At 38.4% G+C, this 27,262-nt stretch overlaps 1 protein-coding gene across 1 annotated transcript in view; it reads left to right on the top strand.

Moving 5' to 3' along the window:
• Nucleotides 1-22,092, top strand: part of TMEM39A (transmembrane protein 39A) — a 30,628-nt gene extending 8,536 nt beyond the window's left edge. The window contains exons 4-9 of the mRNA XM_060639915.3: nt 4,539-4,622; nt 8,419-8,573; nt 15,341-15,689; nt 16,462-16,649; nt 18,575-18,695; nt 21,613-22,092. Of these exons, the coding sequence (XP_060495898.1) occupies nt 4,539-4,622; nt 8,419-8,573; nt 15,341-15,689; nt 16,462-16,649; nt 18,575-18,695; nt 21,613-21,846 (1,131 nt within the window). The 3' untranslated portion in view covers nt 21,847-22,092. The remainder of the gene's footprint in view (nt 1-4,538; nt 4,623-8,418; nt 8,574-15,340; nt 15,690-16,461; nt 16,650-18,574; nt 18,696-21,612) is intronic.
• The last annotated feature ends 5,170 nt before the right edge of the window (nt 22,093-27,262 follow it).

Here is a 27,262-nt window from a genome sequence, read left to right as displayed (position 1 = left end):
CTCTCAAAATAAGTAAACTTTAAAAAAAAGAATTTTCGGGTCACCTGGGTAGCTCGGTTGGTTAACCATCCAAGTTCGACTCAGGTCATTATCTCCTGGTTCATGGGTTTAAGCCCTATGTTGGGCTCTTCGCTGATAGCTCAGAGCTTGGAGCCTGCTTCGGATTCTATGTCTCCTCTCTTCTCTCCTGTCTGTCTGTCTGTCTGTCTGTTTCTCTCAAAAATAAATAAATATTAAAAAAAAATTTCTTTGCATATTGATGATACACCTACTTAATACCAAGTAAGAGAATTTTGGTTTATTTAAGAATTGTACCGATTTGGCACAGCTCTCGTGAGCTCACTTGCTCTTACATATCAAGAGTGTACTTTGTGTTTTAATAAACTTTCCTGCTTGTGTTATTCCAAAAACAAAAAAAAAACCAAACCAAAAAAAAAAACTTGTAATGATTCAGTGCCAAATTGTGTGCTTTTTTTTTTTTTTTTAATAGCCTTTTCTCCTGGATTATGAATTTATTGAGTGCAGGAACTGTACTTTACCCTTCTTTGGCCATGTTGTTGTAAAATGAAGAGGTTGGATTAGATGATCTTTAAGGCTTCTTCCAGCTATGTAGCTCTTTAAGTAAATTCCTCACTATCTTAACGATGACATTGACAAACATTCATTGCTTACTATTCTTTTCAAGTATTATCTTATTTACTCCTTCTAAAAACAGGTACTACTGTCTGGTTCCCATTTTATAAATGAGAAATATGAGATCTAAAGATTGCAAAGCTGGCTCAAAATCACAGTAGTGACAGAATGAGTGCTCACTCAATGCTATGCTTTACTTTTTGTATTTATTCTGTATTTACTCCATAAGTACTTGCTGGGTAGTTCATTATTCAGTTTTCACTTTGCCATTCCATGGAAACTTCTCAGTTGTTAAATTCGTAAGCTGATCAAAGAACTCTTCTCTCAGTCAAATGTTTCTGGCAAGAGTTCTTTTAAAAGTCCCCTACAAATGTTGCCTTGCAACAAAGGGAGCCAGTGCTCCTGTCATAATCAGGAAGCTACTACTATAGCTGCTGAGTCCAGAATTATGCTTCTTTTGCTCTGACTCATAACAACAAAAATGAATGCCTTTTACCCTGCCCCATTTCACTCAGTTCTGAATTCAGATTTTATGTAATGCTTATGGTTGGCAGAAACTAAGTCAAATCTAGAACTTCAGTTGTAAGAAAGTCTGGAAATGTAGTTTTTAGCTTTCTGGTCTGTGCAGTAGAGGAAAGCACACTTAAAGCAGGTTATTCTGTGGATTGGCTCACTTATCTGCCATATATGGTCCTAGCTCACACAAAACTTAAAGTTCATTTGTGACGCAAAGAATAACATCTGTAGAACAGCAAGTAAGATTTTAGTCCATCCATCTGAAAGGGGCCTGAATCAGTGAGCTGTTCAAAGATGAATGGGCTCCAGAGACCTAGTTACTTCCTGTGACTGAAGGTATTCAAACATAGCAGATGGCTATGTGACTGGGATGCTCTAGAAGGGACTTAGATCTCAACTAGTGGTCTTTTTTTATTATGTGTGTCTGACTCAGAAATTTGTCAGACTTATATATTAAGTTTTTCTTTTTCCATTTCAAAATCTTAATAATTATCTAAAAGAAAATGTAGACCCCCTGAATAAGTAAAGTATTGTTCTAGCTATCAAGACATTAGATGAGTAAATTTTAACCCTAAGAAACATAAAAGCTAGAAGTAGCATAGTAAACTATTCAGAATAGTCAGGAGTGAAGGGTGATTAGTCAGATATTCTGGTTTACAGGATTACCAGTTTTTGGTGATTCAGAATATAACAAAATTTGCTTAACAATATGATACATTAGGCACTTAAATCTTTTGATACAAAAATGTCTTAGATGGACTGGTGATAGTCCATAAATAAGACCATAAATAAGACCCTCAAACATTAGGTAGGGGTTGTAGTAAATTTGTTTGCATTATTTTGGAGGAGTGGGGTGAGCAAGAAGGAGTCTCAAAGCTAAGAGGGTATAGGGGTACCTGGGTGGCTCAGTCGGTTAGATGTCCAACTCTGATTTTGGCTCAGGTTGTAATCTCAAGGTTCATGGGATCAAGCCCTGTGTCCGGCTCTGCGCTTACAGTGCAGAGCCTGCTTGGGATTCTCTCTCCCTCTCTCTGTGCCTGTGTGTGTGCTCTCTCTCTCAAAAATAAATAAATGTTTAAAAAAAAAAAAAAAAGCTAAGGGGCGCCTGGGTGGCCCAGTTGGCTGGACATCCAGCTTCGGCTCAGGTCATGATCATATGACTTGTAGGTTCGGGCCCTGTGTCGCGCTCTGTGCTGATGGCTCAGAGCCTGGATCCTGCTTCAGATTCTGAGTTTCCATCTCTCTCTGCCCCTCTCCCACTCACGTTCTGTCTCTCTCTCTCAAACGTTAAAAAATTTCTTTTAAATATGGGGGACCTGGGTGGCTCAGTCGGTTGAGCGTCCGACTTCAGCTCGAGTCATGATCTCACAGTTCGTGAGTTCCAACTGTGAGTTCAAGCCCAGCATCAGGCTCTATGCTGACAGTGCAGAGCCTGGAGCCTGCTTCAGATTCTGTGTCTCCCTCTCTCTCTCTGCCCCTTGCCTGCTCACACTCTGTCTCTCTGTCCCTCAAAAAAAATAAACATTAAAAAAATTTTTTAAAATAATATATGTAAACTCAATCTTTTGTTGCTCATTACCTTATTCCAGCCCTCTTGCTGATTTTCAGACCCATCAGGCATATATATTCCTGTCTTAGGGCTTCTGTGATTGCTTTTCCCTCTTCCTGGTGCTCTCTGCCGTCAGCTCTTGTCGTGGGTGATGCTTTTTTGTCATTCAGCTCCCAATCCAAATGCCACAGTCTCAGAGATGTCCTCCCTAACCAACAATTTAAGTTGACTCTGCACCTCTCATCCCAGTTATTATTTATCACGGTCTTGTTTCTTGGGAGCAGTTATAACTGTCTAAAATGCTTTTGCTTGTTAGCTTGTCATTACCCTTATACTTAAACAAATTTATGAAAGATATGGCTTTAGCTGCTGTAACAGGGTGGCTAAAGCAGAATAGAACTTTGTTTCCTTATGAAATAAGAATTAAGCAGGTGAGGGGCATCTGGGTGGTTCAGTCAGTAGAGCGTCAGCTCTTGGTTTTGGCTCAGGTTACAATCTCACAGTTTGTGGGATCAAGCCCCACATTGGGCTCTGCACTGACAGAGCAGAGCCTACTTGGGATTCTCTCTCTCTCTCTCTCTCTCTCTCTCTCTCTCTCTGCCCCTCCCCTGCTTATGATCTCTCATGCTCTCTTTCTCAAAATAAATTAAAAAAAAAAATTAAGTAGGTGATATGCCAGTGTGGCACCTCTTTGTTTCTATTGCTCTGCCAGCTCCAACATGCTTCTTCCAAATCATAGTCCAAGATAGCTACTCTGACTCCTGTCAGCACATACGGCCAGCAGGGAGGAGGAAAGGAGAAAGACAGCTCTTTCCTTTAAGGGCATGGCTTGGAAGTTATATATATCATTTCGTTCACATCCCTTAGCTATAAGTAGTTTTTGCAAGGGAGGCATGGAAATAAACCTGTAGTTAGCTAGGAGTCAGTGCCCACTTAAATTTGACTATGATGGCAGAAGAGACAACTAGTAATCTCTGCTATCTTTGCCTCTCACAGCACAATAAAAAGTAAGATCCAGGAGAGCAGGAACCTTGTCTGTCATTCTTCAGCAGTGTATCGTCAGTATCAAGAAGAGTACTTGGAGCACGTTGTGGGTGCCCAGAACATATTTACTGACTGAATTAAGAAATTCAGCTTTTGAAGAAGGACTGTGGAAAGCTATTGACCTTTTGACCATCAAGATGAAAATACATCCCAGTTTTGTTTGTTGCTAATGATTTTTCATTTTGCTTATTATTTATATAGGCTTAGAATTAGAAGGAACCATATGCAACATCTAGATAATGCTGTCATTTCTTAGGAAGAAGAGATCAAATAGAGGACACGTTGTTAAATCAAGTTAAAGAGAAAGACCAAAGTGAATATAATTGATATATCAGCCAGGAGGGAGTTTAGGTTAGTAGATGCCCAATTAGATTAACATAAGCTTGCATAGAGAGACCAAAAATATTAACTCCTGAACGCTAAGAGTTCCATCTCATCCATTACATTTGACACTTATAAATATGGCATTTTAAATAAATTATTCTTGCTCTAATTCTGCAGGTTATCACTTTTTAACTCAAAGCTATAGTCTTTTCCTTTCAACACAGTAAACTTTCAAAGAAAGGAGAGGAATACATTCCAGATAGTTTAAAATAGTGTTTGTAAAGTTAAAGCAGTTTTTCATGAAAGGAGAAATAGAAGGTAGGTAGTCTTTTCAAGAGCTTTTAAATTCTTGTGGTCTGTATATGTAAGGTGATGTAAGGAAGATCTTTTGAGGGGGCAAACATTTTGGTGTAATATTTGCAGCCAGATACACATATTTCTTTCTGATGCAGTGATTTGTTTCTCTTAACAGAATTTTCATCTCATTGATTACCACCTGGCAGCATTCATCACAGTGATGCTTGCAAGGAGGCTTGTATGGGCCCTCATCTCAGAGGTAACAGCTCTAGAACACTATATTTTATCACTTGGAGCTAGATTAGTTACTAAGATGGATTCAAGCTGAATATGTGACGTGTCCAAATATAATTGACTACAATTACAAATTAATTTCTTTACTTCCACATGAGTTGTGCTAGTTATTTTTAAAAGGTTTTCCTACAATATGTTTAAAATTCAGTGTCCTGTGTTCAAGAGAACAGTTATAAATCTCATTAGTTTGATAGGAGCTTATTTATAGTTTCCAACTTCTTCAATATAATCTTTCTTATTTTAGTAGTTATAGTAAGAATAGGATGAATTTTAAATAACTATTGATACGAAGAGTTATATATAAATGAACAGTTGCATCTAAAACTTTGTTTTAGGTAACATTTACTTGAAGTTATATACCATTTGTGGAGTTGCTAGCAAGAGATACTTGTTTGAGTTTATTAAAACTTGGAATTTTAAAATGACAACATCCAAATTTGCATAAGACTAATATTAAAGATTAGAATCTTAATGGGCAATAGAGGAAAGACTTGGGACGTTAATGTCTTTTTTAAATTACATGTTGTTGATATAAATGGCCATTGGTAATTATTCTTTAATATATTTGTAAACTCCAGTGAAGGAGGTAAAATGTGTTCTCTTAAGATTTTGTTATCTTATGCCCTATAAATGATTATGAAAACAAAAACAAAAAATCTTAACTTAGCTAAAGTGACTAAGAATTTTAATTTTGGAGTTTATAATTTAATGTATAGTTTTAAGTAAATAGTTACTATAATTACAGATAACTGAGAGTCAACTTTTTTCCTTCCAAAACATGAATGTTTTGTCTTTGTGTCTATAAGCTCTAATTTTCAGGAACCTTATTTCTTGTGAGCACAGAGTAAGTGCAGATGTTAAGTCATAACCTGAAAGGCATTTGAAATGAACCAAAAGTAGGATTCCCTGTTTTTTCACAGCGGGAAAGCCTGTCTAAAACCTTTTCTCCCAGGTTCGTTATTTAGATCATGAAAATAGATGCTTGCCTTTGGATATATTAAAATCTGTTCTTTCTTTAGAGGAACTCAGTGGAGTTTTATGCTTTTATATGTGAAAACTGGCAGGATTTTGTTTCATCTCTTCAATTACTTAGAAATGGTACTTGTTTATGCCAAATTAGTATGTCCAGCTAATGTGTAAATTCCTTCATGACTGAGGTTTCTACCTTGGAACTCCAAGGGCTATAACTTGACCTATTCTGTTGTTTCTTTTGCTAATGGCTTAACAGTAGCTTAACAATTTTTGCATGATCTTAGTTGGAAAGTGTTTAGCTGTTTTCTAAAGAAACCTGCAATTCTTACAGAGATCAAAATACTTAAATTTAAAAAGATTTCTGGTCAAAGACTTAAATCTGTAAGTTAAAGCCCATGAGAAAGAATTAAAGAATGTTTAAATAGTTGTGGGATATGTACATAATGGAATAGCACACAGCCATTAAAAAGATGAAAATGTACTGACTACTAAGATATTAAGTGAAAAAAACAAAGTACAGAACAGTGTTTAAAATAAGGCAGGTGGAAGGAACAAAATACACCTGCTTATATATGAATAAATTATCTGTAGAAGGACATACGAACTAATAATGGACTGCCTAGTTATGTCTGGGAACAAGACCATTAGGAGGGAAATTTCACTACAAACACTATTACACATTTTGTATTTTGAGCACTGACTATATTACCTATTCAGAAATTAAAAATAAGAGCTGTATAGTGATTCTTTTCCTTAAAAAAAGCTAAATTAGATAAGAACCATCATCTCTCCTTCCTTCCATTAAAATGTTTACATTCTTTTTTCTTTTCTTTTTTTTTTTTGCTTAAATCAGAAAGTATCCCTACCTTGAGAAAGACCATTTTTAAGGAGAGGCTGGAGGTAATTAATTCAGAAAGCTAAATACTATTCTCGGAGGAATACCTCCCAACTAGATAAGACTGTTCATTCACCTCCAGGCCAATTCTACTTCTCTATTTGCTCCACAAGACCAAAAAGTTATTCAGCTATTCTTCTACCAACCTGAGGCAACTCCCTTTTTAAAAAATTATTTTTGTAAATAGGAAAGTAGCATATTTTACTGAAAAAAATTGGAAAACACTAAAATATAAAGCAGGAAAAAATGGTAACTTACAACCTCATTATTGAGAAGACCATATTTTCGTATATTTCCTAATCTTTATTTGTATATATACTGTACTTCTCAATTAACATAATATTAGGAATATTTTTCTACTCTTTACCTGGCTTGTTTTTGCTTATTCTTTAGATCTCAGCTGAAATATCACTTCCTCAGAAAGCTTTCCCAATGATTAGGGGTCTCTTGTTATTTGCTCTTCTTAACAGCCTACTCTTTTCCTGTAGCACTTATACCACAATTATAAAAATAATTATTTTGTGTAAATATCAATTGTCTTTTTTATTTCGGCAGCCTCATAAAGACAGAAGTCTTATTTGTCTTGGTTATTACTGTGTCCCTAGGGCCTGATACAGTATCTGTCATACATAACATAGTGGTTAAGAGCTTGGACTTTGGAATAAGGCAAAAATGATAAATACATCCAAGCTCTGCTACTCTGGTGACATTGGTCAGAAACAGCCTTTAAATTTTGAAAATGGAGGCAATGGCATAATTCCAGCAGCTTTGACACATGAGGTACATTGGCATGAGGTATATATCAGGGTAGTAATACACAATTATTTGCCCTGCTGTGACTGAGAACAGTTTGAACCTTCTCCATAGTTTGAGGCTTAGGGTATTAATTCACCTGCTTCTTTGCATTTATAAGTAACTATATAAATATTATATATTGCATGTATATTATATATGCTATGTAGTATGTTGGGTAAACTAAGAAACGGATATATGAAGGACCTGAAAGTCTCTTTATTCCCTCCCATTGCTATTGACCCCACATAATTTTTTTCTTCTTTCTGTATTCTGACACTGCTGTTTTGAGGTTGTAGGAATCTACCATTTTCCCCTGCATTTTGCTCATTCTCTTCTTACTAGTTCATTGTAAAAGAAAATAACATTGTAAAACTTCATGTTTAGATAAGTACGCTTTCTTACTGTATTTAATCAGTTTTTAAAATGTGAGATTAAGAACAAATATTTGAATAGCTGTGATATAAAGAAGTGGAAGTGATTGTACATTATTTCCATGTTTGCAAAAGTCAAAAAAAGAAAGTTTTATTTACATAGGGATTTGTCAGAGAAGGTCTGATTATTTTCTGAATCTTCAGTAATTTATTACACATTAATTCAGCAAATAGATTGGGGGGAAGATTGCAAGAAAAATGGAAGTGTTGTTACTCCTGTTGAGGTCATTACAGTTTAATCTGAAGTCAGATAAATTAATGGTTCAATATCTTTATGTACATAAAAATCACCTGGTAGATTATTAAAATACAGGTTCCTTCACTTACAGCTTTGTTCTCTATCTGTAAGGAAAGGCAATAGGAATTTGCAAGTTCAGTAAGTAGCCCAAGTAACTCTGATGAATGTGGCTCTCATACTTTGAGAAGCCCTAATGTAAACAAATTAGACAATGTCATAAGAACTTAAAGAACCAAGAAATTTCCTGGAGAGGTCTGAATCTTTAAAAATGAGGAAGGTAAGTGGGATGAGACAGTTTTTCTCCCACCACCCCCACCCCCTTTTTTTGGTCACAGATTTCCACTAAATCTACTAATTCCTTACTTGAGTCATATTGCTTTTGAATAAGGCCATTTATAAAATGTTCCTTTTGGTGGTTCCAAACTTCCAGGCCACTAAGGCGGGTGCGGCATCTATGATTCACTACATGGTTCTGATATCAGCTCGTTTGGTGCTACTTACTTTATGTGGATGGGTACTTTGTTGGACCCTCGTCAATCTCTTCCGAAGCCATTCAGTGCTCAATCTCCTTTTCCTTGGCTACCCGTGAGTACTCCAGTTTTACCATTGTATTAGTAAGTTTTTAAAGAAATAATTTGGGTCAAGCAAACAGTAGTATAAAAGTGAGGAAAAGGAAATTCTTCGAATATAAACCAAAAGTTTAGAAAATTGGAAAGATGAGTGGATAGGGTGACCATATAATTTATTTTCTACACTAGGACACAATTGGAGCAATAGGCTTAAACCAGGACTGTCCCAAGAAACTTGAGAGGTATGCTATTCTACCAGTGGAGAATATTTTAATTGGCTCTCTTCACCAAATAAAGGGACCTGGTACAGCCTGTATTGACACAAATGATGGGTAGTGATAGTTGAATGGACTGGCTCAACCAGTCTTACTCTTTTGGTCAAAGTACTTTGATATTTGGGTTCATGTAACAAATATGCTGTACTCATGCCCTATAGACTTACCTTTTTTGATCAGCATTTTATTATGGAAACTTAAAAAAAATTTTTTTTAATGTTTGTTTATTTTTGAGAGAGAAACAGAGCATGAGCTGGGGAGGGGCAGAGAGAGAGGGAGACACAGAATCCAAAGCAGGCTCCAGGCTCTGAGCTGTCACCACAGAGCCAGATGTGGGGCTCAAACTCACGAACTGCGAGATCATGACCTGAGCCAAAGTCGGACGCTTAACTGACTGAACCACCCAGGCGCCCTGTGGAAATTTTAAACACGTGAGATTGAAAGAATTTTTCAGCAAACACCTGTGCAACCGCATCTAAATTTCACCCATTAATGTTTTACTATCATTGCATAACACATAACTGTCCAACATTCCTCTGTCCATCTATCAGTCCACCTTGTTTTTGACGCATTTCAAAGTTAAGTTGCAGACCTCAGTTCACTTCTTCCAAAATATGTCAGCCTATGCATATCAGTCACTAGAGTTTGATATTTGTTTACAGTTTTTCTTTTGAGGTAAAATTAATACATAAAATTCACAAATCTTGTGTACATTTGCTGAGTTTTGATAAATGCATACACTTATAAGTCAGATCTGTGTCCCAATATAGTACATGACCATTATTCTAGAGGTTCCTTCATGCCTCTTTCCAAACACCACCAACCACTTCCCAGAGGTAATCACTGTTTTAATTTTTTTTCCACCATAGATTAGTTTGCCTGTTCTAGAATTTCATATAAATGGAATTATACTGGATATACACTTTTGTGTAAAGCTTCTCTCAGCATATTGTTTTTGAGATTTATCCATGTGGTTACATATATCAGTAACACTTCATTGTATGAATATACTACAGTTTGTTTATTCTCCTACTATTGAATATTTGGATTGTTTCCAGTTTGGGGATATTACTAAGAATAAAACTGTTAGGTACATTCTTACACAAGTCTTTTTGTGAAGAAATGTTTTCATTCTCTTGAGAGAAATATCTAAGAGAGGCCTTGCTAGGCCATAAGGTAGGAGTATGTTTAGTTTTATAAGAATCTACCAGACCTCTTCACAAAGACGTCGTATCCTTTTACCCCCCACCAATTCTATAAGAATTCTAGTTGCACCACACGTTTGTTAGCATTTGATGTTTTCTGTTTTTAAAGTTTATTTATTTATTTTGAGTGAGAGAGAGCATTCACGTGTGCGTGAGCAAGGGAGGGGCAGAGAGAAAGAGAGAGAATCCCAAGCAGGCTTCATGCTGTTAGCATGGAGCTAGATGCATGGCTTGATCCCAGTAACCGTGAGATCATGACATGAGTCAAAGTCAAGAGTTGTACACCCGACCAACTAAGCCACCCAGGCATCCCTGGTGTTTTTAAAATTTTAGCCATTCTGATCAATGTATAGTTGCAACTTACTGTACATGTTGGCTTTTTAAACTGTTTTGCATAGTTTAACTTCTATGCCTTGGGCCAATACTTTCTTCATTGGATGTTAATGGATAGCTGTCATTCTTTGAGCTGTTCTGTGCTAAGTGCTAGGCTAGGTGTTTATAAACATCACCTCATGAAATCATACCATAACTCAGGAGGCAGTGTATTTAGTCCGCCATAACGGATGCAAAGTATTCGGGGCTTTAAAAAGTTAGACGTTTATTTCTGTACAGTATGTGTGTAAATCATATTGGATAGCTGTGGCAGCTAGCTCCATGGTGTTGGGACCTAAGCTCCTGCTATCTTTTTTACTCCACACTCCCTAGCAGGATAGATTGTAAAGGACTTTGGAAATTTGCAGCTGTATCTGATCTAAAAATTCTATTGCAATGGAAGAACAGGAGCACAGTGGCTGTTGGCAGACAGCAGGGTTTGCCACAGGTAAAGACAGATTAAGAGTCTAAAATAAACTTATCCGTGGTCAGACAGTTAGTGAGAAAGACTCTGGCCTTTTTGATTTCAGAGCTCTTGTCTGCACCATTACTCTGTAATCAGTAGTTCTCAAAGTGTGGTTTCCAGAACCAGCAGCATTAGCATCAGCTGGAAAGTTTTTAGAAATAGAAATTCTCAGAATCTGCCCCAAATCTTCTGAAACAGAAACTTCGGAAAGTAGGACCCAGCAATTTGTCTTTTAACAAGCCCTCCAGATGATTCTGACGCTTGCTCAAGTTTGAGAATCATTGTTTTATATAACCATTTATGGTACTGAAGCGTAAGCATGAATTTAACAGTTACGTAGCATAAAATCAAGATATAATCAAAGATTGTATGAACAGGGATGATAGGAAGTCTATTGGTATACTATGGTAGGCCTGATTATACTGTTTAATTAAGGCAGTCATCAACTCAGTTTATTAGTATTAAGCTTTTTGCCTGTAAAATGAATTTTCTATGTTACAAACATTTTGCATGACTCATATTTCTTATAAGGTATAATATTTTACATCAGTTGTTTCTTTATTTCTTGATTAATATTTCAACTGCTTCAACTGAAATGATTTCGTTATTCTATTTATCAACAACAGCTGGTTGAATCCATTAGAAGGTTTTTTTGTTTTTTTTAATTTTTTTTTTTTTAAGTTTATTTTTGAGAAAGAGCATGAGCAGGGGAGGGACAGAGAGAGAGAAGGAGACACAGAATCTGAAGTAGGCTGTAGGCTCTGAGCTGTCAGCACAGAGCCTGACACGGGGCTCAGACCCAAAAACCAGGAGATCATGACCTGAGCCGAAGTCAGATGGTCAACCAACTGAGCCACTCAGGTGCCCCATTGTTTTTTTTTTTTTAATGTTTGTTTATTTTTGAGAGAGAGAGAGAGAGCACAAGTGGGGGAGGGGCAGAGAGAGAGGAAGACACAGAATCTGAAGCATGCTCCAGGTTCTGAGCTGTCAGCACAGAGCCAGATGGGCTCGAACCTACAAACTGTGAGATCATGACCTAAGCCGAAGTCAGATGCTTAACCAACTGAGTCACCCAGGTACCTCTGAATCCATTAGAAGGTTAACCCTATTTGATTTGAAAGGCTAATTATGGATATATCAAGGAATATTTTGGCTAAGTTTAAAAGGATTACCATATCAAAATGGCTAGCAAACTTTTTAGGAATAGAAAGAAGCTTATTAATTTTTGAAGGCTCTCCACACTCCTGCAACAGAGTGAAATAAGTGTGTAATTTAAACAGTTTATATTTAAATATATTTACTTTCTTCAATTTTTAAAAGTTGTATAATCTTTTATTTAACTTCAATTTAAAAATTAAGTATGCTAAATATAAAATACTAGATAATGGCAATAATCACATCTTTATTTTCTTGTTTATTCATAGATTAAAAAAGAAAGGGACTCTTTTCTGCCTTTTTTTTTTGTTTTTTTTAAATATGATTCTCAGCTAGTTTCTCAGTTTAGGGTAAGTTAGTCCAATGACTAACAGTTGTAGCTCTTACATTTATTTTAAATCTATCCAGGGGGATGGGGGAGAGGGGAAAATGGATGATAGGCATTGAGGAGGGCACTTGTTGGGATGAGCACTGGGTGTTGTATGTAAGCAATGAATCACAGGAATCTACCCCTAAAACGAAGAGCACACTGTATGTTAGCCAACTTGACAATAAATTATATTTTAAAAATAATAATAAAATTTTTAAAAAATTAAAAATTAAAAAAAAAAAGAATCTGTCCACTGCTCCCTGTAACCTCTGCTATTATATTCTAAACCTTCATTTGGTCTTCTGGTAATCCATTCTTGCCCTCCTCCTTTCCATTTTTCACTGTAGCTATAATGATTTTCAAAATGAAAGTTGAATCATGTTACTAACCTTCTTTAAAATTCTTTAATAAATCATTTCCTTTACCCCCTTTACCTTACAGAGAGCCCTTCATAGTCTAAGCTTTTGATGTTACCTTTCTCTCATTCTATGAGTTTCTCTCATTCTACCCTGGATCAGTTACCTATTGCCATATAATGCTGTAACAAACAACTGCAAAACCATGGTAGCATACCACAGTACATATTGATCATGCATGAGTTGGGGTCATCCGAAGTCTGGAAGCTTACCTGATCTTAGCTATGTTTAGTCACATTTGTTGGATTGACTGGCTGTCAGTTTAAGCAACTAGGACAACTCAGTTTTGCTCCATGGGTCTCTTCATGCTCTGGCAGGCTAGACATGGACACATGAAATTGATCAGATCCATTTCAAGCTTCTGATCACAGCATGTCTACTGACATTCCTTGGGCCAGAACAGATCACATTGTTGAGCCCATTGTGGGTATAGGGCAGGATCACTTCACACACAGAGGGCTATGTGGTGAGACTACAAAGAAGGGTTAAGAAATGGGGCCATCACTGCAGTCTGCCTTGCACCCTAGGCTCTTATCCCATCTTTACATGTGCAGTTTGTTTCGGCAGTATTGAACTTACAGGCTTCTCTGGCCTTCACAGTTTTGCACGTGTGAGTTCTGTTACTTCTGCATTTATTCCTTCCCACAGGGCATATACACAGTGGATCCCGGACTTGTTAACCATCTTCTTACTTAGTAACAAGCTCATTTTTTTTCCCACTGTAGAAAACTATGAACAGGTGAATTTGTTAATTTTTTATAAAATACATAACTAAATAGGATATCTTTTTATTTGCTATTTTCCATATCTGAACTTATGCCAGCAAATAGAGCATTTTATTTACAATGCATAAGTCACAATGTGGACGTTACTTAATAAAGACTTGGGAAAGAATTTTTTAAAGTTTTAAGGAGCCAAGGGTGAAATAACTATAAGAAGTTATGAAAAGTCTCAAAATATTCAGGCCTTTAATCAAGTTACTCTACTTGTAGAGATTTATTTATTGTATTTATAGAATTTTTTTTCATTAATCCATTAGATACTTACTGAGTTCCTAGTATATTTCAGTCACTTTTCTACACATCAAGGATATAGTAGTGAATTAAGCAGACCAAAATATCCGGTTCACGGAACTTACATTGTAGTGAGGGAGATAGACTAAGCGAAAAAATAACAAATAAAAAACCTAATACACATGTAAAATAGATGGAGTAGAAAGATCTGTGAAGAAAAATAACCAGGCAAGGGGACCTAGGAGTGCCTATAGGATCAGGATGGGTGATATAGTCAGGAGGCAGGGAGCCCCTCACTAAGAAGGGGAAGTTTGAGGGGTGCCTGGGTGGCTCAGTCAGTTAAGTGTTTGACTTTGGCTCAGGTCATGATCTCATGGTTCATGAGTTCGAGCCCCACATCGGGCTCTGTGCTGACAGCTCAGAGCCTGGAGTCCGCTTGAAATTCTGTCTGCCTCTCTCTCTCTGCTCCTCTCCTGCTCGCACTCTGTCTCTCTCTCTCTCTCTCAAAAATAAATAAACATTTAAAAAAAGTGGGGGTAGTTTTAAGTGAACAGTCTGCAATTTGGCACCTGGGTGGCTCAGTCGGTTGAGCATCTGACTTCAGCTCAGGTCATGATCTCGTGGTTTTTGAGTTCGAGCCCCACATCAGGCTCTGTGCTGATAGCTCAGAGCTTGGAGTGTGCTTCAGTTTCTGTGTCTCCCTCTCTCTCTGCCCCTCTCCCGCTCTCGTGCTCGCTCTCTCTCTCTCAAAAATAAATAAACATTAAAAAAAGAAAAAAAAATTACCAGAGGTAAACAAAGATCATGTAGGAAACTAGTGCTTATCCATATATTGATATTTATGGTAATGCAAAATAAGAAACAGCCTAAGTTTCCAACAAGAAATCGGTAAATTATGGTACATCTGTATGAGAACACTATAGTATCTTTAAAAATTGTTGTGGAAAAAATATTAATTACTTGGAAAAATGCTCAAAATATACACTCACAAGATACAGGGGCATCTGGGTGGCTAAGTCACTAAATCACTAAATCTGATTTTGGCTCAGGTAATTTCTTTTCATGGTTCATGTGTTCAAGCCCTGCACTGGCGTGGAGCCTGCTTGGGATTCTTTCTCTTACCCTTTCTCTCTCTGCCCCTCCCCTGCTCACATGCTAATAAATAAATAAACTTAAAAATATATATATACAAAAGTTTTTGCTGTATGAGGCTTAACATATAAAAAAAGCAAGCATGAAGTCTGTGCACCCAGTTTTAAAAATTATAAAACCGATTATTTTTTAGGTGTTTTCTATTTTGTCGTGATTTTCTGTAGTCTTCTGTTATTCTACAATGAATGTATATTGCCTTTATGGGAAGAAATTAAAGGACTTCCCCAGTAATGAATTTACCACAGCAAAGTCCCTGTTACATTCACACTGGTGAATCATGACTATTTTACTAACATAGTTATCAGATTTGATCTTAGGGGCATCTGTGGTCCTTTTTTCATATTTACCTTTTTCTACAGGTTTGGTGTTTATGTTCCTCTCTGCTGTTTCCACCAAGATAGTAGAGCTCATCTTCTTCTCACAGACTATAACTACATGGTTCAGCACCAGGCGGTAGAAGAGAGTGCCTCAACTGTGGGTGGCTTGGCCAAATCCAAAGACTTTCTCTCCTTACTGCTGGAGTCCCTAAAAGAACAGTTTAATAATGCCACGCCCATCCCCACCCACAGCTGCCCCCTATCTCCAGACCTCATTCGCAATGAAGTAGAGTGTCTGAAAGCCGATTTCAACCACAGAATCAAGGAAGTTCTCTTCAACTCCCTCTTCAGTGCCTACTATGTCGCATTTCTACCCCTGTGTTTTGTGAAGGTAAGTGGTTACTTTTGTATGCCTCCTGGATTTGTGTGTGAATGACATAAACTGGGTATTTCTTATTTAATCCCCCTTTTCTCTGTCTCCCCTTTGGCAGCCTGGATTGGTGGAGTTCGGCTGCATCTGGAGTGCACTAATACCGCTCCTGGTTGGCGGATAGGTATTTCCATATATGTGATGCACCCGTGGTGGTCCCCTCTTTTTTTCTTTCTTTTTTAAAGTTTTTTTTTTTTTTTTTTCAGTTTCTGGGGAGAATAAAACTTGTGTTTATAATAGAATCAGTATGTAGTAGTTTAAGAGGACTGAGGTTTCAGCCTATTGTAGTTGATCTTAACATGGTTAATCAGGAGTTTCCTTGAACTTAATCTAACCTTTATCTAAACTTCAATTTACTTCAGTAGAAAAGAAAAATGGTCTGGATGTCACTTGGGCCCAAAATCTTTTGGGACATTTTAGTGCCCTTTCTTTACCCTTTGAGAAGCACATCTGCAGCCGGATGGTCATTCACAGAGAGCACTCACCTCTTCTAGAAAGAAAGCACTTAAAATATAATTGCCTCTCCCTCCCAACCCTAATTCATACAGCCAGAAAGTCAGGTTGAAGGATTTTGGAGGACTCTGCTCTTGAACTTTCTGCACGGACAGCAGGACAACCAATGCATGTGTGACTCAGTGTGGCATTTGTCTGCAGGGCGTATGTACACGCACCCATCCTTACCTTCTTGCTTACCAGTGCATGGATCATTTCTCCCTCTTCTGATCTCTTCCAGAGTACCCAGTACTATGACATGCGCTGGTCATGTGAACACCTCATTATGGTGTGGATCAATGCTTTTGTCATGCTCACCACACAACTTCTGCCATCCAAATACTGTGATTTGCTACATAAATCAGCTGCTCACCTGGGCAAGTGGCAGAAGCTCGAACATGGGTCCTACAGCAATGCTCCACAGCACATGTGAGTAGCCTGAGGGTAAAGCCATATCACACCTTTCTACATGCTGCTGATCATGTTTACTTGCTTTGTGTGTCATTCTTGTTCTTGGCTTTGAACATTTGAGGTTTTTGTTTGTTTGTTTGTCTGTCAACATGGATGCTTGTCATCACTCTAAACTGAACACAGGGGACATTAACTCATTCCCACCACCACCCCCCAAGACCCTCCTTAAATGCCTCCTACCTTTCAACTGCCCAGTCACTCTAGAGTTTGTAATTTGTTTCCCAAGCTGTAATATTGGAGTTTTCTTTCAGTCTTAACCCTTTGCCCAAATTCACAGAGTCATGATATATTTTTAATTCTCTTTGAAAGACTGTAAGATTCATCTTCTCATCTTCATTGCCACAGCTAAATAGTTGCTAGCTAATCATCTCACACACCGGCAGCTAAAATTTGCTTCTCTCATCTTTTCTTTCTAATAAATGCAAATTTGTTCTAGTAATTTTCCTTGCTTCCTTTTTTTGTTATTTTTTCCCCCTAAACTCACTAATGAATGTCTCTCTGCTTTTCCCATATTTAAATGAAAACTGTCCCTAATTGAGTTCTCTGTAAGCATTTCTCTCATTGTGTTCCCTTATCAGTCATTTCTCTGCATGGTCCCTGTGATCCAAAATGCCTAACTTTGGAACCCTTTGGTTCTCTCACTTCTGAGCCCTCACCGTACCTTCCTCTCAGACCTGGACCATCTTCATCTTCTTCCCTTTTATAATTGGAACATTTCACAAATTTCATCATCTAGAAATTCTTTCCTAATTAAGTGGGACAGATTGAGGGGACCTTCCCTTCCCCTCTCCCCCTCAGAGTCCTCCCTTCAATTATCTGCCTTGATGTCTGATACAGATTAGCACAGGCCTTCAAGCCCAGGAACTGAAAGAGATTGGGCCAGGCTGAAAAGAAACCCGACTGTGGGCAAAGGACAGATTTCAATAAAAATTGAAAATACAATCCACAGTACTAGTACTGTGCATCTTCAGGCTCCTGATGGCACATGGCCATGAGGTGTATCATCACTTTAATGCTGGTAAGTGTGAGTAAGGCTGATGGAACATTTTCTGAACTGGGAAAGCTTCAGGGTGCTAGACGTTTTTTTTTGTTTTTTAACATATCTAAAATGCTGTCCCAGTTCTTACCCTAGGAAACTAACATTTCCAAAATCAGCAAGAGATGAATTAACTTAGATTTTTTAAAAAGCTTAACCTGAAGATCCCCATCCCCACCCCAACTCCATTACATTGGTGCTGGAAAGAATGAAGCTTCTTCCATAACTTCTTTTTCCTAGAGAAACTTCTATAAAAATAAACCAAGAAAGTGGTAAAAAGAAAAGTCTGTGTGTCAGTACCTTGTGTGTCTCTGTGTTCTGTATAGCTTCACACATATATGAGGCATTTGAAGTATGTGACAAATTGATATTCTATAGCTTTTGGGGATGTAATTCTGCAGTAAATGTCATGCTAATTCGACAGTATATTCATTTTCCACTACTCTTACTACCATCTGCTCTCTCTTCTTGTTGGTTTTCTCCAGCATTTCCATCCATAGATTTTGCTCACTTGGGATTGAGATGACCATCCACCTGCTTACATTCGATTTTCTGGCTCATAGATGCCTTACACATTTATTTTGGCTCATTCTCCTAAGCCTCTTAAGTCCCTTGACACTGAGTTAACTATATCACTTTGTAACATCTCTACTCTATAGCAGTGAAGTTATGATAATAAATACTTTCTACTCTTTCCAGTTTGACTGTGCAATTACTGTATTCTCAGAATTCAGGCAGATGAAGCCTTGAATACTTAATCCCTTCCATAGAAATGTAGTTGCCCTTGCCAGACACTGTCTTAGCTGTTATTGCCAATATGCTAACATTGCATTTCTTTCTCCCTTAGTTGGTCAGAAAATACAATATGGCCTCAAGGGGTGCTGGTGCGACACAGCAGATGTTTATATAGAGCCATGGGGCCTTACAACGTGGCAGTGCCTTCAGACGTATCCCATGCCCGCTTTTATGCAAGTACCACTTATTTCTTTTCAAACATAAACTTAGTGGTAAGCATCAGGAGGCCTCTCTGTGCGTAAGCACCTAGCACAGTGCGTAGCACATACGGAAATTGATACATGGTAATTATCACTACTAGTATAATAGTCCCTGTCTTTTGGAAGTGTATTCTGAAAGGCAGTTTTAAGGTCAAATACCATTATCCCAGCTTCAGCAGCTTGAAGTTACACTGGAATTTGTTGAGTCTAGTATTACTTGAAACAAGTAGGCAATTATTTAAGACTTGTTTCATCTTACAATATTTATTTGTAATAGTTTGGTTTAGTGGTATCTTTATTATATTGTATTGTGTATCCTTAAGTGACATTTGATGTAGTAATGTAATGTTTTTGTTTTGTTTTTTGTATTTGTCATACATATCACCTCCTTAAATTACCTTGACTTCCCTTATCAAAGTAAGACAAATGCCATGATCTCTGGCCTTTTACTTTTTCTGGATTAAAAGGGGAAAAGGCTTATAAGTTAAAAAGGAAGAAGCAGTAGACATCCACTAGACATCTAGCTGGACATCCCAGCTTCTGTCCCATTTGAATTTATACCTTGGATTATGTTCTATTTGATCTTTTCAGTGTCCAGGAAATTCTGACTCTAGGAGGCAACAGTATTAACTTATAAGAGAAAAGCCAGCTGATCAGTGGCAGTGGGAAAAAGAAGGTGCATACAGAGGACTGTTCATAGTGCAGGGCATTGCCTTTGAATGAAGATTACATTCTAAGAAAGAATTGGAGGCCTTTTTGGGGGATACTTGAATCTCTTCCTCCCTCCCAGTTCCGTGGGAGTGTACATTGGCTTTCTGGTTAGGTAGGCGTTCGCTACTAAGGCCTTTCAATTAAGTACTGGGAACTCTGTATCAGGGCTGGATGCTTGTAAATACCATTGTGGAAGGTGGGGCTGGGTGGGGGCTGGGAGGAGCATGGAGAAGGTGAAAGGCCCTTGAATGAGGAAACTACCAGCAACTCCTTCTAGACTCCTATGGGGTTGCCTTAAGATGGAAGAGTAGACTTAAGTCACAGCTGCATAATCATTTGGTTTCTACACAGAATATTTAATTCAGTCAGCTGACTTCCACAGGCCATTAATGACTTCTGTTGGCCTGGGCAGTCCCCTTGAAACCTATAATGACCAGGTATTCTACTGGAGTTTTCTGCTTGAAAAATAAGTGTTTTCCTTGCTAGTGTGTTGAACAGCTGAAGAACTGGGCAAAATCCAAAGAATAAGGATTAGGGAAGTTAACTTATTACCTGACTTTGCATGACCAAACAGGTAAATCAGTGCTTCTCAAAGCGGTCCTTGAGCCACTTGCATGTAAATCACCTGGCCCACTCCTTAAAGTGATTCAGGACCCCTACCCCAGACTTCTGAATCAGAGTCTCTGAAGGATTCCAGGAGTTTGCAGCATTTACAGATTTGGAAATGATTCTTAGGAACACTGAAGTTTGAGAACGCTCATTTAAAATATGCCTACTACCTGTAACTGTTAGAATTTAAAGCCTTTCCTCACCATTCTACTCATTCAGTTTATAGCTTAGTGGCACATTTAATTTTAATTGCTAGAATTGCCACAGAAACTCCAATTGCCTGGGTCCTTTTAGAGTATTAAATCTGAGCCAATTTTATACATTCTATTACTAAATATCATATACTAGAACCCAGGGTAAACAGTTCCTTTCTCCCAAAGAAGGACCCTAAGAACCTGGCTACCTTTCATGATAATTAGGCTTTATTCTCAAATTTGTGCCTTGAGGTCCAAATTAGTTTATTTAGATATGATATATCACCATTGCTACAATTTGCACCCTATGACCTCTATCTTTCTATTCATAATGCATTTTTATTAGTAAACCAGGATTTAGCCACTTAAAAAATTTGGTAGAGGGGCGCCTGGGTGGCTCAGTCGGTTAGGCGTCCGACTTCGGCTCAGGTCACGATCTTACGGTCTGTGAGTTCGAGCCCCGCTTTGGGCTCTGTGCTGACTGCTCAGAGCCTGGAGCCTGTTTCAGATTCTGTGTCTCCCTCTCTCTCTGACCCTCCCCTGTCCATGCTCTGTCTCTCTCTGTCTCAAAATAAATAAACGTTAAAAAAAAATTGAAAATAAATAAATAAATAAATAAATAAATAAATAATTTGGTAGAAGTGAATACAGCAGCCCTGTTTTTAGCCAAACTCTAATTCTGACTGAATTTTCCTTCTTTCCTCATCGTCCTGTATGTGCACCCTATTTCTCAATATCCAGAAAAAAAAATCCAGCAGAAATTTATGATGTAGAGGATTTGAGTCATTGATGATGGTGGGTACACAGTTTAAGGGAAAATTAAGAAATTATTGTATTGATATTTCAGCTTGTAAGACCTCCCCTCTCCCCAGACTTGTCTAGCGTAGGTGTTTATGTCTCAGACCAGCCCACAACTAACAATCATTTTTACATTTTTAAATGGTTTACATTTTAAACGGTTGTAAACACCTATATAATATCTTCAATTTTTGCCTCTTGACTTGCAAAGTCTAAAATATTTCCCATTCGGTCCTTTATCCAGCCCCTGTCTTAGATAAATATACTTTGGATTATCTCAAATAGAATATATACCCAAGATATAATTTAAGAAAAATGTTTAGAGGCAGAGTTCTTTTGGGTATAATCCTTTTTCATGTCTCAGGGCATTGAAATAAAATTTATTTCATTATTCCTTGAGCAAAATGGGAAAGGTTTGGGTCTCTACAGCAAGAAATAGCCTGCTTGATGTTCAGTAAGCAGATCTATATATTATTGCACATAGGAACCTGTAAATATGAAATTATTTTAGGAGAAAATGTGAGAAGACTACAGTATTTTTCTGTGAAATAACATTTTGTTTTTTAATCTCTTTACAGTTCCTATTTCATCGTCCATTAAGGCTGTTAAATCTGCTTATCCTTATTGAGGGCAGTGTCGTCTTCTACCAGCTCTATTCCTTGCTGCGGTCAGAGAAGTGGAACCACACACTTTCCATGGCTCTCATCCTCTTCTGCAACTACTATGTTTTATTTAAGCTTCTCCGGGACAGAATAGTATTAGGCAGGGCATACTCCTACCCACTCAACAGTTATGAACTCAAGGCAAATTAAGCTGCCTCTCAACAATGAGGGAGAACTCAGATAAAAATATTTTCATACGTTCTATTTTTTTCTTGCGATTTTTATAAATATTTAAGATATTTTATATTTTGTATACTATTATGTTTTGAAAGGTGGGAAGGGTAAGGGATATTAAATGTATCCATAAACAAGGTGATGTGATCTTTCATGTGTTAGTACATTTGAATAATACACAGGACGAGAGGTGTGCCTCTGCAGTAAAGAGATTGATTTGTTTGTGTGGCTCTGGAATAACTCATTCATTTATGAACACATCTCATATATCACTTAACACCATACCTTTGGTGTGTCTACGCTGCTTCCAGTCCTAATTATCTTTAGTCCTCAGTTGGCCCGACTGCTACAGAAAGGGAAGTCAGTGGAGTCGCCTGACAGCACCCAGTCTCTTTCTCTTTGGCTGGCTAACTGTATTGGAGTACATGGAATAAAGACTGGGTTATAGTCCTGGGTGGGGTTCTCTTTGTTGCCTACTGGGAGGAAGCATTTCTGAGATAGGAACTCAGCATTTTGTTCTGTTCAATGACATTTAAAAATACTTACAGATAAGCTACTATCCTGAAACTCAGGATTTTGTGGTCATTTTCCCTGTTCTTTCACTTCTTTTGCCTCTTAGATTTTCCTTTTATTATTAGCTATTTGTAATAATATTTTTTAAGACAGTCTTTAGAACGAAAGACCATATCATGAAGGAGATGGTGTATGGCTGGACCAGTGGGAGAAGATGAGTGTAAAGCCATGTGGGCTGGCGTATAGGCAGACTGAAGATACCAAGTAACTGGAAGAACGGGCAAGTTCTCAGCTAAACAATCTTGGATGCAGTCTGGACAGCAGCCCACAGCATGTTTGGAGTTATAAGCAGAAGTGAAATAGAAGAAGTTACCTCTTTGTCCTCAGATAATTTGATCTATGCCTAAAATGTGTTTTTAATTTGAAATTCCAGAACCTCTATGTTTGTGAGCATTAACCTTTTTTGGTCCATGTCCATATTCTCAAGAGGTGATCTACTTAGTCAGTTGATGTCACTAGTCATCTAAACTTCTGAGGCCTTGTCTTGAGAGCCTGAAATGTATTCTCATATGTTTTCTGTGCTTTGGCTTTTTTACACTGTGAAGTTTTTGGTGAAACACAATATGACCTATGAAGTAAAAAGACCAATCATGTAATTCATAAACTGGCTCTGAAAACAATTCTTGCAGAAGAGTTCCCAACAGGTTTTCAGCAAAGGCAGCATTATGAGGAGTACGTGTCTATATACAGCTATCCAAGGTGACTGCTAAGTTTAACCATTTTCCCCTTAAATATTTTGACATGTATACTTTTTGTTGTTTTTAAGATACATTATTTGGCAGTCTGAGTCCATTCAGCTATTCAACAAATACATATTGACCACCAGGCACAATATTAGGCACTGGGAAAATAACAGTGAAAAAGAAATGCAAAGTTCCTACCCTCATAGAACTTACAATATGGAGGTGCAGAATGTGCCGTAAATAAATTCATGTGTATTATCTCCTGGTAGTAATAAGTAAGTGTGGTAAAGAGAAAATAAATCAGGGCAAAGAAATAGTGCCAGGAGTGGCATTGCTAGAAGACGTCTTTGAGAAGATGATTTCTGAGCAAAGAGCAGAGCAAAGAAGCAAGACTGAGCCATCTAAATAATTTGGGGAGCATTCAGTAATACCAAAGACAGTGGCCTGAGGTGGGAACAATTTTGGTATATTGGAAAAATAGCAGGTAACCACAGTGTATTGGCTGCTTTTGTAAAGTGGCTCAACCTAAATAAGGTGGTTCTTGGAGTGGAGGGAGGCCATCTCAATATTCTTTCCTTAGATAGGGTTTCTTTTGACCCATAAACATTTTGAAGAGATTACTTGACAGCTCAGAGCAAAATGGGTGGTCTTGGCACATCAAAATGGCTCCAACTTGGTTCTATCAGCTCAGATAGATTAGATCTGATTAAAGAGAACAGACTGGCTCTCCTAAGCTGATCCCCTACACTCCTGCCTGCCCCTTCTGGTTTGACCTGTCTTGGCCATATCCTAAATGAGTCCTAAATCAGGAGGACCAGATGCCAGGCTGGCTAAACAAATGAGTGAATATAAGAAATAAAAATTAGTTTGGGCTAATGAAATTTCAAAGTGCCGCCCCCCCCCCCCCTTTGCAGATATGACAGCATCAGGGAGATAAAAGCCTCCAGTGCAACATGCTCCTACATATTTCAGCTGTCCTTTGTAGGTGCCACATTCAGATGTAGTTCCCTGTGTATCCCTTTACTTATGCGTCATGTGAAAGGAAGTACATCATCTTTGCTTGGTGATTAGGAGATGCATACTCAGTAAAGAATTGCCTTTTGGTGACTGTTTATATACTGGGAAATTAAGTGGAAAAAAATGGCATAGCAAAAGATCAGTTGGGTGAACTTTGGATACAGGAAAAGGAGAAAGATGCTTGGCCAGTTTGGGTGGTTTAAGGTGGGTAAGTAGAGGAAAGCAGTTCATAGGCATGAGCATGATGGGAATGTTCCTTAATATCCTATTTACTCTGATTCCGTGTTCTATTCCTTAAGCTTCTTTCCCCTCCCTATCAGTCATCACCACCAACCCTCCCCCATTTCTATTTACTGAGCAATTATTACATATCAGACACTGCTGGGTGCCAGAGATAGTGATGTTGAGCGTTCATTAATAGAAGACAGATAAGTAATTATAACACAAAGGTGTTCAGAAAGGTACAGAGATGATGCAGAAAAGAGATTTATCAACTTTGCTTGAAAGCTGCAGTGTCATGAAGACTTCACTGCAACAGTAACACATAAGGAGCATTTTAAAGGAGGACTGGGAGTTGACCACTTAGATGAGGGAAAGAAGGTTCATGTGGTACGAACAGGACATACAAAAATCCAAGGCATGGACTTGGGCTAGTTTAGTGGGTTTTTAAAAAAGTTTTTATTTATTTTGAAAGAGAGAAAGCATGAGTCGGAGGGGCAGAGAGAGAGAGAGGGAGAGATCCCAAGCAGGCTCCGCACTGTCAGTACAGAGCCCAATGCGGGGCTCGAACTCACGAACCGTGAGATCATGACTCGAGCCAAAGTTGGAAGCTTAACCAACTGAGCCACCCAGCATGCCATGGACTTGGACTAGTTTTTAAATAACCAGTTCAATAATGCTAGCGAGATAGGCAAAGGATAGATTATAGAAAGACTTGAATTCGACATAGGTCACAGGTTCTCAAAGGTGTGATCCTTGGATACTACATCAGATCTAAGTCGGAATCAAGAGTGAAGCCCAAAAATGTGCCCCTTTCACAAGCACTTCAAGTAATTCTTAGAAGTCTAGGAACTGAAGGCAGCTAATGAAAGATTTTAAACTTAGGAGTTAGGACCCAGAGAGTTCTCAAAATGTAATCTCTGGGTCTGCAGCAGCAGCATCACCTAACTGTGAACTGCTTAGAAATGGAAATTTTTGAGCCCTACCCAAAACCTACTAAGTCAGAAACTCTGGATAGAGCCCAGAAATCTGTTTTAACACACTCAAGGTGATTTTGATGAGATCCACCATCCTTAGACAACTTTGGCAGCGATATGTACAATCTGGAGAATGGACAGATGTCAATGAGACTTAAAGCAGGGAGATCAGTTAGCCAACCATTTAAAAAGTTCATGTAAGAGAAGGTGAGAGGGGGTGGGGTGAGGTGTCAAAGTTGTGTGGGTGATAGAAACAGTGGGGTGAAAGGGAAGGACAATTCTGGTGAATAAAAACATTTTAGAGCAGAGAGGAAGAGGAAGCTTTCAAGTGAACCAGACTAAGGAAATGGAGGTCTAAGAGACAAGGTGAACTAGTGTTTCAAGGAAGAAATGATCAACAGTATCAAATATGAGAGAAGAAGGAAGTCAAGAGACAGAATTGACTGTTGATGTGGTTATTGGATGATTGGTGACTTTAGCCAAGAAATTTTAATGGAGTGATGGGGGTGGAGGTCAGGTTGCAGTTGGTCCAGAGCAGTGAATTGGAATGAAGAAGTTGTGAATTAGAAGGTGTTCTTGGGAGCCCTTGGGAAGAGGAATAGCAATTCCTGTGAGCTAGAAGGAAGTTCGGGTACATACATATATGGATGAGAAGGTGCTGGTGGGGGGCAGGGGTATTGAAGAAACATCTGACAGCATAAACTTGTGAAGTAAGGGGCAAATTGGGGGTGGGGGGTGGGGGGGATGGATCAACCTAGGAGGGGGCTTAGAATAGTGAAATATCTTTTGTGAGTTTCTGGAATGAGGGTACTGATGAGGTGGTAAATAAACCATAAATTTTCAAAGGCTCTCCTGCCACGGTTTTAAATTTTTCTCTGGTCTAATTCAACAATAAGTAAAAGAGTGGAGAAGATGGGTGGTAAGAGTCCTGGTCCTAGTTTGGAGGTTTGCAAAGCAGGTATGGCTGAAGTACTAGTGGTCAAGGGAGTTAGTAGTGCTGGTGGGAGTAGCTGAGATGCTATTCCTTGAGGTCTGGAAAGGCTAGGGAAGGAAGAATGAAGTCCGGTTGGGAGTACTGTCTCTCAGAGTAGGCGTAAGCCAGACGTTAGTAATCTTGAGCAAGTAGAAGGGATAAAGGAGCAAGGATAGGAGAAATTCTGAGAATGGAATATGAGAGTTTAGGATCACAGAGTTGTGGGTTGTGAAGCAGCATAATGTGAAACCCTGGAGGCAAATGGCCCAAACTAAAGAGAAGTAAAAGCTGTGAGCAACTGTGCCAAGAGTGTGGGGCGTGTTTTCCTCAGGAACACTGAAATCATCCAGAACAATGGTGGAAAGAGGGAGCTCGGTGCCAAAGACTGGGAGATCTGGGTGGGACATTGACTACATTGTAGCCACAAAGTATGATAAAAGTTAAAATAGCTGGATTCCATGAATTTTGGTAATAGATTTTTGTAGAAGATGGGCAGGAGCAATGGTGCAAAAGCAGAAGTGGGAAACTAGAGAACACCTAGTTTGTGTAACAAGGGAGAAATGTGTAGCCTTAACTGTTCAGGGACAGGAGTGTCCTCAGAGGAGAGTCAAGTTGTATTGAAATCCAGGAAGTGGAGGCAACATTGAGGGAAGATACCAGGGCTGTGATGAGAGAAGACTCCAGAGGCTGGAGGAAAGATTAAGAGTGAGGGCAACTGTGTGCTGCCATTTGGGGGGCAGTGGGCACGGATCCAGGAAAGAGAAACAGAGCAAGTGTGGATCTGGTAATAGGGAAGATGAAAAGGCATTTAGGGTAGTAATGAGGGATGACAGGAGCAGACCTGAGTAGTGTGAAATTCTAAATATTTTTATTTAGAAGCCTAGTATTTTTGTCCCCTTGGCAGTGGTGTTTTTCATTGCCAGATTGTAAGCCTTGGTTGTGTGATTTTT

Source organism: Panthera onca, chromosome C2, assembly GCF_046562875.1.
Source record: "Panthera onca isolate mPanOnc1 chromosome C2, mPanOnc1 haplotype 2, whole genome shotgun sequence".
In the NCBI taxonomy this organism is placed as follows: Eukaryota; Metazoa; Chordata; class Mammalia; order Carnivora; family Felidae; genus Panthera; species Panthera onca.
This window is presented reverse-complemented; position numbering and strand designations above follow the sequence as displayed.